This window comes from Thamnophis sirtalis, unplaced genomic scaffold (assembly GCF_051295495.1).
Source record: "Thamnophis sirtalis isolate CommonGarterSnake01/CBP01778 unplaced genomic scaffold, rThaSir2_p1.2 scaffold_13, whole genome shotgun sequence".
In the NCBI taxonomy this organism is placed as follows: Eukaryota; Metazoa; Chordata; class Lepidosauria; order Squamata; family Natricidae; genus Thamnophis; species Thamnophis sirtalis.
This window is the reverse complement of record NW_028261393.1, coordinates 2,992,517-3,008,031: the sequence shown is the minus strand read 5'-3', so window position 1 is coordinate 3,008,031 and position 15,515 is coordinate 2,992,517. Positions and strand designations below refer to the sequence as shown.

Sequence of the window (15,515 nt, the reverse complement as noted above, 5' to 3'; positions counted from 1 at the left end):
GGTCATCAAGGTGCTAGTTGTCACCTACAAACCCCTCCATGGTATAGGATCTGGGTACTTGAGAGACCGCCTGCTGCCAATTACCTCCACTAGGCCAATAAGATCCCATAGATTAGGCCTCCTCCGAATTCCATCAGCCGGCCAATGTCGACTGGCGACTACCTGGAGGAGAGCCTTCTCGGTGGCTGCTCCGACCCTCTGGAACGAACTCCCCGTGGAGATTCGTGCCCTCACCACCCTCCAGACCTTCCGCATAGCCGTTAAAACCTGGCTGTTCCGACAGGCCTGGGGCTAAAGACTCCAACCCCACTCGAATGGTATGACTGTTGTGCTTTTTTAACGGTGTATTGTTTTCATGTTTGTAACTTGTCTGTTTTTCCCCTTCCCTTATATTGTGAGCCGCCCTGAGTCCCCCCAGGGAAAAGGGCGGCATACAAATAAAGTAAAATCAAAAATCAAAATCAAATCTAGTCCAAGCTCAAGGACAAATGGCTGTCCAATCGCTTCTTGAAAGCCTCCAGTGATGGAGAACCCACAACTTCTAAAGGAAAGTCATTCCATTGTCAGGAAGTTTCTCCTTATTTGAAGGTTGGTCCTCTCCTTGATAAATTTCCATCCGTTACTTCTTCAGGTGTTAAGGAGAATTGGTTGACCACCACCCCTCTTCTTCGTGACAGCCCTTCCAGTACAGGTAGTCCTCGACCTACGGCCACAATTTAGCCCAAAATCTATGTTGCTAAGTTGTTTGTTTGTTAAGTGAGTTTTGCCCCTATGGGACAACTTTTCTTGCCACTGTTAAGTGAATCGTTGCAGTTGTTAAATTAGTAACCCATGAATCTGGCTTCCCCATTGATTTTGCTCGTCAGAAGGTCGCAGTGCCGTGGTAACTTTGAATGGCCACTAAATGAACTCATGTAAGTCAAGGACTACTGGTATTGGAAGATGCTACTGTGTTACTCCACCCCTTCTCTTCTTTAGCCCGTACATTCCCAGTTCCCGCAACTGTTTATCGTACGGTTTAGCCTCCAGTCCCGTAATCAAGGAAGTTTTTGAATAAATTAAGCCATAAGGCCTATTGAGTTGTTGTTTGGGGGATTCTGGGACTTGAAGTCCAACCCACATAGAAGGTCTCCATTAAGTCGTCTGCTTCCATACAGCTGTCTGTGAATTCTTTCCATCAGCTCAAACATCCTTTCCTGCTTCTGCCTTCCATTTCAGACAGTTTAATCATTAACTCGGAGAGCAAGACGTTGAAAAGCATCTGTTTGCCGAAGGATGAGATTATGATGAGGCCAGGCAGCTGAAGCTACTATGCAAATGGTGGGGAAAAAAATAGAGAAAGGGAAGCTGGAGAGAAAGAAGAATGTCTCTCAACATTGACCCCCTTCAAGATGGATGGACTTCAAGTCCCAGGATTCCCTAGCCAACATATTGGAAGTCCAGACATCTTAAAAGGTTGCTGGGCAGGGAATTCTGGGATTAAGTAAGGCCAGCCATATTTGGCCGAGTTAGAGTTAAGACTTGAATTGGAGTTTCTGGATAAAACTCTTATTTCCATGTCTTTTTTGTTGAGAGTTAAATGCAATCTTTTGTTCAGGAGTTTATGAAGTCTGCCGAACAACAAAAATAGGAGGGAGGCCAGTCTGAGAAGGTAGGGTTAGGCCGAAGTCCTACAGAGGACCACAATCTTGAGTCCTCCCACAGCTAGTTCAACATCCAACCTCCTAGACCAGAGGTCTTCAAAACTTGGCAACTTTAAGACTTGTGGAGCTGGCTGGAGAATTCTGGGAGTTGAAGTCCATAAGTCTTAAAAGTTGCCAAGTTTGAAGACCTCTGTCCTAAAGCTTCCACCTTCAAGGTTTGGTTTTCTCGTCGTCCTTGTACAACTAGATTCATGTAGAACACTACACTCGAAACTCAAGCTAGCAAACCAGAAATGTTGTGTTGATGTGTTTTGTACAAGCAAATAAACTGTATGTTGGCTTAACATAGCGTTTCTCAATTGTGGCCACTTTTAAGATGGGTGGACTTCAATTCCTAGAATTTCTCAGCCAGCCATGATGGCTGGGGAATTCTGGGAATTGAAGTCCACATATCTTCAAGTTGGCCAAAGTTGGGAAAGAGTGATTTAGATCGTCATCCATGGCAGCTTGGAGGATGTCAGTAGGTGAATCATTCTTCTATTATTTATTTTTAGTTTGTCAGGTGAAAAGTTGGGTTTGTGAGTCTCGCCCATAAATCCCTATTTTCCTATTGAACTTTTTACCTTTGAGGATTTAGAACGAAGTGTCTCAACCACGATGAGGCATTCTGGGAGTTGAAGTACAAGTGGCCAAGGCTTAACCTGACAGCTTAGTTTGCACCCATAACACAACTAGTTTTCCATAAAGGGATGAATCCTCAACGACCCAATCTCATTTCGGCTTGTTCCGCTGTGTTTCGCAAAAACCACCCTTTGAGTGTAGGTGAATTTTGTAAGATCAGAGAAGTCAGCATAATAATGCTACTTTCAGCCATGATGTCTTTTGCTTATGTGCTTACTTAATTTCCACTGCTCGAGAGGGAGATTTTCCCGGGGCCTCTTAACTGGATTTGGGTTTTCAGTGTTTCGGGCTATGTTTTTAGTTATAGTTTATAGTTTTATTGATTTGTATGCCGCCCACTCCCGAAGGACTCCGGGCGACTTACAATAAAACAAGAGAGGGGGAATAATACACAAACAACATTAAAATATACAACAGCCACAATCTCCAGGGGGCTGGATATTTCGAGAGCCCCCCGATTCAGCGATTCCGCGATTCAGCGGATGCAATAAGGCTATGTTTCGGACTACGTTTTTAATTTTTGTGGCTTTTACTTTTGCAGATCATTTTATAATGCGCTGATAATTTTATGATATGATGTCACCATAGTATAAAAAAAAAGATGTTGAGACCCTGGAAAGAGTGTAGAACAAAGCAGTAAGAGGGATTAGAGGCCTGGAGGCTAAAACCTACGAAGAACGGTTGCAGGAATTGGGTCTGTTTGAGTTTAATGAAAAGAAGGAGTAGGGTTGACAGGATAGCAATGCTCCAATATTTGAAGCGTTGTCATTAAGAAGAGGGAGTCAAATCCAAAGCATCTGAAGGCAGGACAAGAAACCACGGATGGAAACGAATCAAGGAGAGAAGCAATCTTGAAATAAGGAGAAATGTCCCGGCTGTGAGATCAATGAATCAGTGGAACAATTTGCCTCCAGAAGTTGTGAATGCTCCAACACTGGAAGTTTTTAAAGAAGAGATTTGGACAATCGTTTTGTCTGGAATGGTATAGGTTTATGGTTTATTAGATTTATATGCCGCCCTTCTCCCAAGGACTCAGGGCGGCGTACAACATTAAAAGAAAGACATAATACAAAAGTTTTAAAAAATTAAATAGAATATCCCAAACCCAATTAAAATTGACAATGACATTTAAAATAAAAAATTCGAATTAAAATTAACAGTGATCAATCATTTATTTTGTTTTGTTCAGGCCAGGCTGGCTTGCTGGAAAAGCCAACTTTTTAGGGCGTGTCGGAAGGACCAGAGGTCGGGGAATTATACGAAGCTCCGGGGGCAGCTCATTCCAGAGGGAAGGGGCTCCCACAGAGAAGGCTCTCCCCCTGGGGGTCGCTAGCCGACACTGTCTGGCCGACGGCACCCTGAGGAGGCCAACTCTGTGGGATCGCACTGGACGGTGGGAGGCTACCGGTAGCAGTAGGTGGTAATAGCAATAGCTGTAGACTTATATACCGCTTCATAGGCCTTTCAGGCCTCTCTAAGCGGTTTACAGAGAGTCAGCATATTGCCCCCAACAATCTGGGTCCTCATTTTACCCACCTCGGAAGGATGGAAGGCTGAGTCAACCCTGAGCCGGTGAGATTTGAACCGCTGACCTGCTGATCTAGCAGTAGCCTGCAGTGCTGCATTTAACCACTGCGCCACCTTGGTCTCGCAGGTACCCTGGGCCTAAGCCATGGAGCGCTTTAAAGGCCATAATTAGTATAGAATTTCCTGTTTGAGCAGGGTCTTGGGCTAGAAGACCCTCACACTCCCCTCCAACTCTGTTATTCTTTTCGGTTGTTGATTTTACTTAAAATAAATTATTTTTTTAAAAAAATTACCTGGGGAGCTTTGCTGCAAAAGATGGGCTGCAGGTAAAATGCCTTATCTTTGCAGGTAAAACCGATTCTATCCCCATGTGAATCTGAAGGGGGAAAATATCTGAACTCCCTTTTCCTATTCTCTGTGTGGGCGGCTTAATAAGTAATGAGAATATTTGATGTCCACGTGGGACCTGTTTTTCTTCTGAAGTCTGCTTTGCATATCATCGTCTGTCCTCACGTGGAGAGGAGGTGCCTTCCAGGTGAAGGAGGCAGATTCACGGTGGGCCTTAAGCAAACAGGGCTTTTACCTTTTAGGCCACCTGGCCTTTCCCCATGAGAAGAGATCACGATACCTAGAGCAGCTTTTAGAAACAGGTGTGTTAAATACACTATTTAGGTACCACCAACTGGAACTTCATTCCACGTGAACCCTGCAGAAATTTGAAGTAGAAGTATGACAGAACAACAGAGTTGGAAGGGGTCTTGGAAGTCTTCTAGTCCCACCTCCCGCTCAAGCAGGAAACTACATACCATTTTACAGGGGTGGGTTTCTCGCCCCGTTCCAACCAGTTCGGTTGGAACGGGGCCGGCGGCATCCTCATGCATGCGCGCAGCGCACGCATACGTACTAGCGTCTGTGCGATGCTCCAGCTGCTCCTGGAGGATCACGCAGGCGCTGTATGCATCTTACGCATGCGTGGAAGTGCAGAACTCGTCAAAACCGGGTAAGGAGCGCGGGCGGGCGGGTGAGCCAGTCGCTGTTCCCGGAAGTTACTTACTTCCGGGTTCGCCGACCAACCGGTTCGCAGGGACCGCCGCGAGCCGGTTGAAACCCACCCCTGCCATTTTAGACAAATAGTTGTCCAATATCTTCTTAAAAACTCCCAGTGTTGGAGTATCTGCAACTTCTGGAGATCCTTGAGGTTGTTGGAAAGAGAAACTCAATTCAATCTCTCACAACCTCACCACTTTTGGTGACTCTTCAAAAGTTAACTTGCAACTTATGAGAAGAAGGCACCATCTTGGAAGTTGGTGGTCCAGGGCCCTTCTCGGTTAGTTCAAGGCAAACTTGAATTTCTGGAGGTGGAAACCATGTCTAGATCAGCCTTCTCCGACACATAAAAACCACAACCCCATCTTCCCCAGCTGGGGTAGCGATGGAGCTGTAAGCTTGGTGGACATCACCTGGGGAAAGCAATGGCCCAGGTTGGTTTGAGGGAGCGGGTGGGGGGAGATTGCTTTGACCTGATCCTTCCTCTCTGCTGTTTCCTCCCAGTTACATGGTTCGGGTGCGGGCTGTGGTGATGACTCGAGACGACTCAAGCGGCGGTTGGGTGCCCATGGGCGGTGGTGGCCTGAGCCATGTGACCATCTGTAAAGTCCGGCTCCCTGACGAAGGGCCGCGCCGCCAGTACCTGATCAACGGAGAGCGACTCCGGGACCAGACGGTGAGACCGATGGGATGGGGAAGGGGATAGGAGGCAGACGGTTGCAAACCAAAGAGATTAAGAGTACATTAGCGCAGTGTTTCTCAACCTTGGCTACTTGAAGATGTCTGGACTTCAACTCCCAGAATTCCCCAGCCAGCATTCGCTGGCTGGGGAATTCTGGGAGTTGAAGTCCAGACATCTTCAAGTAGCCAAGGTTGAGAAACACTGCATTAGCGGACCCTTCCTCTCCTTCCATTGCAGGAGACGATAAAGCATACGGGATGTTACCAGTAAGACTGTAGCAATCCTTAATTCAGGATATTAATATTTGCTCAAGTGACTTCCCCATCAGACCCAGTCTTAATCTTAGAGGCAAAAGTCAGCTTTTCTCCACATTTAGGTCAACGTAGTCTCGGTGGGCAGCATGAGGTGTGGGGAGGGGAGGTGTCCTCCAATTGTTCTTCCCATCATCCACTCTTCCTCCTCCTCCTCCTCCTCCTCCTTCCTGTCCTGCAGACCATCTTGGAGTGTGCCTTGAAAAGGGACCTGGTCTACAACAAGGTGAACCCCATTTTCCACCACTGGAAAGTCGGGGATAACAAGTTTGGCCTCACTTTTCAGAGCCCTGCAGATGCAGTGACTTTTGAGAATGGCGTGCAAGCCGCTTTGAAGGAGATCACAGAAGGTGAGGGGACTGCTGGGAAACTAGGGTGGGGGGGTTGGGGTGGGGGGGCTACCAGGCTATGCAACTGAGCCACTGGAATACGGCAACTTCCATTAAGCATGTTACAATGGAAAATTTCGGGTTCAAAGCTGGCAGCATTGATCAACTTCTAGGTATTGTTTTCTGAGTTCCACCAATCCCTGAAATAGGAGTAATTTGTAAAGAAGTTGTAGGGTCACAGTAATTACTACAGAGAGTTATTGAAATGCTGAGTAATTGCACTGTCTTCTACTAGGCTTTTTCCTTACTCAAAATGAATGCAGGAAACACTGGAGAATTTCTGGAACTAGCTTAGACAATTTAGGAGTTCATTCTGGAATTATTATTATTATTACGGTTCATCGCACTGTCAAGCCAGATGTTCAGACTCGATCTGGCATATTTATCCACTTACTGAGCCCTTCCTAAAGATCTGGCATAGGCAGATGTGGATATTTGATGACATTAGAGGTGTCGTCCCAGAATGGATTAGGTTCCAAGTAAAGCTGCCTTTTGCAATTGACAGATGGTGAATTTGTCAATGCCGATGGTGTTCAAGTGGAGCTCCAGTTCTCTTGGGGTTGCACCCAAGACACCTATCACTGCTGATATTATTATTATTATTATATACTTTATTCATTAAACATGAAATTCAGCCAACTGAACATTCAAAAATGCACCACAAATACCAGTGACTGGTGCTAATGGTTGATACGGTTTGCTGCCAGCGTCCTAGGTATCAACCAAGGACCTTCTTAAAATATAAGATGTTCCGAGTAGCGCAGTTTTTGGCCGTTCTGCTGGTGTTATTGCTGGAAGCTGCAATTTGTTGATATATCTTATAAAATTCTTGGACATGGTGCCAAGTGCCCTGATGACAATAGGTTGTTATTGTTATTATTATTGTTTATATTATTATTATTTATATTATTATTGTTTATATTATTGTTGTTTATATTATTATTGTTTATATTATTATTATTATTATTATTATTATTATTATTATTATTATTATTATTATTATTATTATTATTATTATACAATTGTATCACAGCGGCCAGTTGTTTCGCCGGATTTGGCATTGGTTACTAGCCGGGCTCCACCCAGGGGCCTAGGACGTCGTAACGTATTTTTGTAATATCCGTGCAGATCCAAGCAGTGCGGCTTTTTGCATTTGACTGATGGTGATTTTGTCAATTTTTAACTGTTTTAAATATTATTATTATTGTTATTGTTGTTATTATTATTATTTGGTTAATCTTTGGTGAGAATTCACAGCCTTTGAGGCTGGTTGATAGCTCAACAGCTCAAGTCCTAACCAAAGACCTAGGAACTGTTAAGGTAACGTCGGAGGATTTAAGCTGTTCCAAGTAGAGTGATTTTTTGTAGAGTCAGAATGTTCAAGTCCGATAAATTTAGGATTATTATTATTATTATACAATTGTATCACAGCGGCCAGTTGTTTCGCCGGATTTGGCATTGGTTACTAGTCGGGCCCCACCCAGGGGCCTAGGACGTCGTAACGTATTTCCGTAATATGCGTGCAGATCCAAGCAGTGCGGCTTTTTGCATTTGACTGATGGTGATTTTGTCAATTTTTAACTGTTTTAAATGTAATTCCAGTGCTTTTGGAATAGCACCCAGTGTGCCGATTACCACTGGAATTACCACTGCTGGTTTGTGCCATAGTCGTTGAATTTTGATTTTTAAGTCCTGGTATCTAGGCCCCTGGGTGGGGTCCGACTAGTAACCAATGCCAAATCCGGCGAAACAACTGGACGCTGTGATACAATTGTATAATAATAATATTTTAAATGTATAATAGCCGGCAGCTCCCATCGATTCAAGGCAGCATGCCAATATAAATCCAAAACACACACACACGGACACGCACACACCTCTGCTTATGAGAAAATTTTCATTCTTTTGAATACATTTTCATTTTTCATACAAATACATTTTCATTTTTTTTTCTTCATGTTTGCATATTTCATTCAGGATAAAGGCCTATTGTTATTGTAATTTTTTTTAAAAAAAGACTTTTGGTATAATTTTGTGCACATATTTAGACTTTTACCTCCACCTTCCAGGTTTTTCTTCCCCTGGTTCCAGTGCCAGCGGCTCCTCTTCGTCCTCCGAGGATGAAGCAGCTGGTCAGGACGAAGCCCTTCCTGTGAGTCCGTTTTCTACTTCGAACGGGATGTTTTCTGATTATTGTAAAGCGGTTTTTCTCATCCGTGTTAGCCAAGGAAGGAATGGAAAAACACCCTTTAAAAAAAAAAAAAAGTTTTTGTCCTTTGCATGGCCAGAGTAAGGTTCAAATCATTCTCCAATGCCTGATACTACAAGTAGTTGTCAACTTACAATCATACTTTTAGCCACCATTCAAAGTTACAAGGGCACTGGGGTAAAAAATGACTCAGTGGTGGGTTTCAAAACTTTTTCAAACCTACTCTGTGGGTGTGGCCTCCTTTGGGGGAGTGGCTTGCAGGCCATGTGACCTGGTAGGAGTGGCTTGCCGGCCATGTGTTTTCTCTCTCTCTCTCTCTCTCTCTCTCTCTCCCCTTCCTTTTGTCTCTCTGTCCCTTTTTCCTTTTTTTCTTTCATCTCTCTCTCACTTTTTCTTTCTTTTTTCTTTTTTTTATTTCTTTCTCTTTCTCTTTCTCTCTCTCTCTCTTTCCTTCCTTTTGTCTCTCTGTCCCTTTTTCCTTTTTTTCTTTCATCTCTCTCTCACTTTTTCTTTCTTTTTTCTTTTTTTATTTCTTTCTCTCTTTCTCTTTCTCTCTCTCTCTCTTTCCTTCCTTTTGTCTCTCTGTCCCTTTTTCCTTTTTTTCTTTCATCTCTCTCTCACTTTTTCTTTCTTTTTTCTTTTTTTCTTTCTTTCTCTCTTTCTCTTTCTCTCTCTCTCTCTTTCCTTCCTTTTGTCTCTCTGTCCCTTTTTCCTTTTTTTCTTTCATCTCTCTCTCACTTTTTCTTTCTTTTTTCTTTTTTCTTTCTTTCTCTCTTTCTCTTTCTCTCTCTCTCTCTTTCCTTCCTTTTGTCTCTCTGTCCCTTTTTCCTTTTTTTCTTTCATCTCTCTCTCACTTTTTCTTTTTCTTTCTTTCTTTCTCTCTTTCTCTTTCTCTCTCTCTCTCTCTTTCATTCCTTCCTTTTGTCTCTCTGTCCCTTTTTCCTTTTTTCCTTTCATCTCTCTCTCACTTTTTCTTTCTTTTTTCTTTTTTTTCTTTCTTTCTCTCTTTCTCTTTCTCTCTCTCTCTCTCTCTCTTTCCTTCCTTCCTTTTGTCTCTCTGTCCCTTTTTCCTTTTTTTCTTTCATCTCTCTCTCACTTTTTATTTCTTTTTTCTTTTTTTATTTCTTTCTCTCTTTCTCTCTCTCTCTGTGTGTTTGTGTGTGTGTGTGTGTCAATGATGGGTTTCAAAAATCTTTGGAACCTCTTCTGTGGGTGTGGCCTGCTTTCCGGGTCCACTGGTGGAACCTCTTCTAACCGGTTCGGTAGATTTGACGAACCGGTTCTACCGAATAGATGCGAACTGGTAGGAACCCACCTCTGCTGCCACTGGTCCTCGTTATCAGGGAATTGCACAGCTGGTGTCCAAATGAAGCCAGAGACACTGACACGAACTTGTAGTTTTATATAAATACATATATTTTACATCGATATATAATCAGGCAATCGTGAGACAAACCACAGAGCAAAGAGGGCCCACAGAAGAAATTGGCGGGGAAAAAAGGGAACCTCCCCCTTCGAACCTACTGCAACCAATCACAGCGCAGATTGCCTCACGCAGGAGCCAGCACAACCAATCAGCTTTAGCTGTTGTTCTGGCTCACTGCACAACTCCACTGCTCCAGCTGCTAAATTTAAATATCTACTACTACTATTAGCAGGAATGATGTTACCTAGTTGGGTCGTGAAACGTCTGACCGAAAACCACCAAAGTCAGGAAAACAAAACACCTCTCAGTTCAGCCCTGAGCTAAAAATATTCTTTTTTGTTATTTTTCAGAGTAGCGCTGCCAGGGAATTTGAGCAGCAGGTATCTAAACGGAGTCAGAGACGCTGACACAAACTTGTAGTTCTATATATATATAAATATATTATGCAATGAAGGATCTCTCAGTTCAGCCCAGAGATACAAATATTCTCTTTTATGGGTCCTTTTCAAAGAGTAGCACTGTCAGGGAGTTGCCGCAGCCGATGTCCAAATGGAATCAAGAGATGTTGACACGAACTTGCAGTTTTGCAGAAATAAATACATTTATATACAGTAAACTAGCTAATCAGGCAAGCAGGAGAATCGTGAGGTAAATCAGAGAGCAAGCAAGGGGCACACAGAAGAAAAAGGCGGGAAAAAAGGGAACCTCCCCCTTTGCACCCACAGCAACCAATCACAGCCCAGATTGCCTCATGCCGGAGCCAGCCCTCTTCTGCCAATCAACCATAACTGTGTGTTCTGGCTCACTGCACAACCCCACTGTTCCAGCTGCTAAATTTAAATATCTTCACACTTGTGATAGTTACAACCATTGTACCATCCCGTGATCCCAATTGTGACAGTTGGCAACGACTTTGCCTTTACAACCAGTTGAAGTATCTTGTGGTTGACAACTACCTGTAAAAGATGGCTCCTCTATTTGGTCACAAGTCTACTTTGTGCTAGGGGCAACTGAATGAAAAGCCCGGGGACCTGCTCTCGGACTCGGCATAACCTCTGCCTTGTGGCTTCTCTCTCTCTCTAGGTGCGCACAGATAGTGAGTCTTCCTCAAATAGCCAGAAGGAGATGCTCCCCAAACCCATCACCATTGTGACCAGCGAGTCCTCCTCCACCTGCTTTATTCGCACCCCCATTTCTGAAGAGTTCCCCTTCAGTTCAACACAAGGGGCGAGCTCGGCTGGACCGGTGCGTAGTCAGGATCATCATCTCCTCTCCTCACGTCTCTCCTCTCCCCTCTCCTCCTCTCCCCTTTCCTCACTACTCTACTCTGATTATCATCTCCTTCTCCTCTTTCTTCCCCCTTTTCTTCTCCCCTCCCTTCTCCTCTTTTTCCTCCTCCCCCCCCTCCACCCACTTCTTGAATTTCTTGGGCATGACTTCCATCCTTTTCTTCTCCACCCCCCTCAGGTGCAAGCCGAGCCCTTGCAGCAGCTGACTCTCCCAGAGGAGGAGGAGCTGGAGAGCATCACCCCTTGTCCCTGGGTCACCAAAGGCTACGAGGACTACCGGCGGGCCGTGGTTCAGAAGCACCAGGCAGACCCCGAGAAGATCGACCTGTGCGTACACTTTGAGAAGGGCGGACGGGGCAGCCGATCTCCCCGGGAGAAGGAGTACAGCTTTCCCCCTGGGGCGGAAGGGCGGCTCAAGGACCCCAAGGCCTCGCCCTCCTGCCGGATCCATGGGGCTTCCTCTCCCATGAAACACAAGCCGGTGAAGGAGCAACAGCAGTCACCACAGGCGCCCCCTGGAGCCATCATGGGTGTGGAAGAGGACACTGTGCCCTCGCGGTGCGTCTACTGCCGGGATGTCTTTAACAACGAAGAAAACGGGCGGGGACAGTGCCAGGATGCGCCAGACCCCATCGGCCACTGTGTCTACCAGTTTACTTGTATGTGGTGTGCCGAGAGCATGCTCTACCATTGCATGTCAGACTCGGAAGGGGAGTACTCGGACCCTTGTTCTTGCGACACTGGCCACCCACACTTCTGCATCCGCTGGCTGGCTCTGGCCACCCTCTCCTTGGTGGTCCCGTGCATGTGCTGCTACCTACCCCTCCACGCCTGCTACTCCTGCGGTGAGCGCTGCGGTTGCTGCGGTGGCAAGCACAAAGCCGTCCGGTGAAACTGAGCAATTACCGGACGCGCCATTTGGGGTTTTTGTTTTTGTTTTTGCCACCAAGGCCGCGACGGGCGTAAGGCAGGCAGCTTTCCTCCCAGACGGAGGCTTGCTGGGGTTCTAGTCCTTCCCCCAGCCGGCTCTTCCCCTTCCCACACTCCCTTTCACCCCTTTGGGTGAGGATGGTTGGTAGCACTCCTGGGAGACCTCACGGGATGATTTTCGGTCCCAACATGGGACTTACTTTATTGCAAGAAAGAGAAAGCAAGATGGTCAGAAGTTGTCATGGGTGCACACCAGGCATGTATTCCCCCTTCCCCTCCCTGCGATATTCTCTCTAGGGCTGATTTTTGGGGGAGGGTTTATTTTAAGGAAAGGGGAGATGAACTCGGCAAAACAAAATGAGAGGACTACGCCGTAATTTTGACCAAAGTTTACGATGAACTCCAAAAGCATCCCGTGTTTTACCAATGTCGGTAACATCCATAAGCTCCGCCCGTCCTTGCTGTACATGTTTGGATGAGTCCAAGGCAGGCTTGGGCAACCTCCACCGAGATGGATTTCACCGACCAGCCGTGTATTTTGGCAAACCAATCAGGCAAGCATTCCTTGCTCCTCGTCCTCCCTGTGACACCCCCAATGTCTTCTAAAGCAAGGGTCTCCAACGTTGGCAACTTTAAGACTTGTGGACTTCAACTCCCAGAATTCCTCAGCCAGATGGCTGAGGAATTCTGGGAGTTGAAGTCCACAAGTCTTAAAATTGCAAACGTTGGAGACCTCTGTTCTAAAGACTGAAATATAATAGCGTTGGCCTTAGGACGGGAGCTCATCATGGGTGACGAGAAGATGGCTCTCTTTTTTGGATCTCATCCTGTTCTCCTTTCCTTTTCCCGACCCATCGCAGTCCCGGTTTTTAAGTCCTGGGTGCAGGTAGTCCTCGACTTACAACCCCAATTGAACCCCACATTTCTGTTGCTGAGTGAGACATTTGTTAAGTGAGTCTTGCCCTACTTTACAACCTCCCTTGCCACACGTGTGAAGTGAATCCCTTACCCTTCTTAACAACGAGGCTGTTAAGTGAATCTGGCTTCTCCATTGCTTGTCCGAAGGTCGCTAAAGAGGGAATCACATGACCCCGGGGCACTGTAACCGTCATAAATATGAGTCAGTTGCCAAGCATCTGATTTTGATCACGTGATCATAGAGGCGCCGCAACAGTTGGGTGAAAAACAGTCGGAAGTGGCTGATTTCAGGGCCGTTGTAACTTTGAACAGTCACTAAATAAAGTGTTGTAAGTCGAGGACTACCTGTATTTTTTTTGGGGGGGGGGAGCATGATGTCCTGGACATGTCTCTGTCTTCAAAAGCTGCTTTCCATGAGTGTATAAGAAGTTCTTGCTGGTATGGTGAGGGTTCAGGAAGAGGAGAGTGGTGGATTTGTCATTAAATCCTGAACCCACCCTCCCTCCTCTTTCACAATTCCAGAACTCGGCCTGCTGGAAATTGTAGTTTGAGACACAATCTGGGCGCCCGATTGGTTAAAAAAAAAGTCGTAATATTAAACCCCTCCTGTCTTTTCCAGTCAGGGGGGGGGGGGTCATTTGCTTGGCATTCTAGCTTTCTGCTCAAGCTGTGTTTGCTTTGTAAGGTTGCGCCAACCGGAGAAGGATGCGCCTTGTTTCCGATTGGCATTAACTCCGTTACCCGGAAGGCGGGCAGAAGTTCTCGCGATTATGTTTGGACACTTAGAGGTTACCCGGGGCTCCGATTTTTGCTAATATTTTTGCATCAGGCTGCTCTTTCTGAGATTCCCCCCCACCCCTCCACCCCCAGCCCCTGGTTCCCTGTGTTGGTAGTTCTCAACTTATGACCGTATCTGAGAGAGGAATTTCCATTGTTTGAATGTTTGAATGTTTATTAGTATTTATAGGCCGCCCTTTCCCCTAAGGGGACTCAGGGCGGCTTACACAAAATAAGGAAGGGAGGGTACAGACAATAGACGCAAAACAATACATAGAAGTAAAATAGTAAGCAACATTCATTCATTCATCATTCGGGTGGGGACAAATTATCTTTATCCCCAGGCCTGATGGGCTAGCCAGGTCTTAAGGGCTGTGCGGAAGGTCTGGACGGTGGTGAGGGTACGAATCTCCACGGGGAGATCGTTCCAAAGGGTCGGAGCTATTACTGAAAAGGCTCTCCTCCGTGTAGTAGCCAGTCGGCACTGACTGGCAGATGGAACTCGGAGGAGGCCTAGTCTATGCGATCTAATTGGTCGCAGGGAGGTAATTGACAGGAGGCGGTCTCTCAAGTACTCTCATTGTAAATCGGTACGGTTGTAATGTGAGCCATTTACTTTACTTCTTGGAAGTTCGCAGATTGGGATCACGTGTCCGCAAGGCTCTGCAACCGTCGTAAGTGCGAGCTGGTTGCCAAACGCCTAAAATTGCCGATCCCGTGACCTCGAGAGTGGTGCAACAGTTGTAATTTCGGGGACAGGACGTAAGTCCCTTTTCTCCTGAGGTCAACGTAGCTTTGAACTGTTGTGAAACAAATGTTTGTAAATCGAGAACTACCTGGACTGATCCCAGACTTACAGAAGTCTGTCGGGCATTTCCAGGCTAAAATCAAACACGGCCGTTAAAAAATATATTGAAACAAGGACAGCCGTACAGGGCGGGGCATAACCTTTTCCTAGGGGGTCACAGCAACACTTGTAATAACAACACAAATAATTCATACACCATTCGAAAGCCCATCAAAAACTGAGTTTATTGACACGATTTAATAGTCAGTATGACCACCATTAGCCCTTCGAACAGCATTCAAACGAGGTGGATAAGAACACAACAAATCTTCAAACAGTCATTATTTTGCAATTCTAGGGCGGGGCATAACCTTTTCCTAGGGGGTCACAGCAAGATCGACAGCAGTTTACAACTTCCGCGACACCTCATTTTAAAGCCCATAAAAAACTGAATTGAATGAGCTATTAAATGTTAAATTTGCTTTAAGAATGGCTGGAAAATTCGATTCGGAAGAACAAAGGATCATTGACAGAATAAAATGCATTGCCTTTCGAGAGGCACCTCGTTTGAATGCTGTTCGAAGGACTAATGGTGGTCATACTGACTATTAAATCGTGTCAATAAACTCAGTTTTTGATGGGCTTTCGAATGGTGTATGAATTATTTGTGTTGTTATTACAAGTGTTGCTGTGACCCCCTAGGAAAAGGTTATGCCCCGCCCTGTATTTTTCTCCTGACTGTTTTCCCCTTAAAAGACCATTTAATCCCTGGATAAAATCCCAAGAGAAAATTAAATCCCAATTTAATACCTGCATTACAGGTAGTAAGGCTACAATGGGTGCCACAATTTCCGTGGCTCACCAAGCTGGTTGTTAAATGAGTTGCGTTCGATTTTATG

The 15,515-nt window shown here is 45.5% G+C and overlaps 1 protein-coding gene across 1 annotated transcript in view; it reads left to right on the top strand.

The window, feature by feature from the left end:
- Positions 1-12,491, top strand: part of SPRED3 (sprouty related EVH1 domain containing 3) — a 28,527-nt gene extending 16,036 nt beyond the window's left edge. Inside the window, exons 2-6 of the mRNA XM_087727714.1 lie at positions 5,403-5,574; positions 6,073-6,241; positions 8,350-8,432; positions 10,999-11,160; positions 11,383-12,491. Of these exons, the coding sequence (XP_087583840.1) occupies positions 5,407-5,574; positions 6,073-6,241; positions 8,350-8,432; positions 10,999-11,160; positions 11,383-12,096 (1,296 nt within the window). The 5' untranslated portion in view covers positions 5,403-5,406 and the 3' untranslated portion in view covers positions 12,097-12,491. The remainder of the gene's footprint in view (positions 1-5,402; positions 5,575-6,072; positions 6,242-8,349; positions 8,433-10,998; positions 11,161-11,382) is intronic.
- The last annotated feature ends 3,024 nt before the right edge of the window (positions 12,492-15,515 follow it).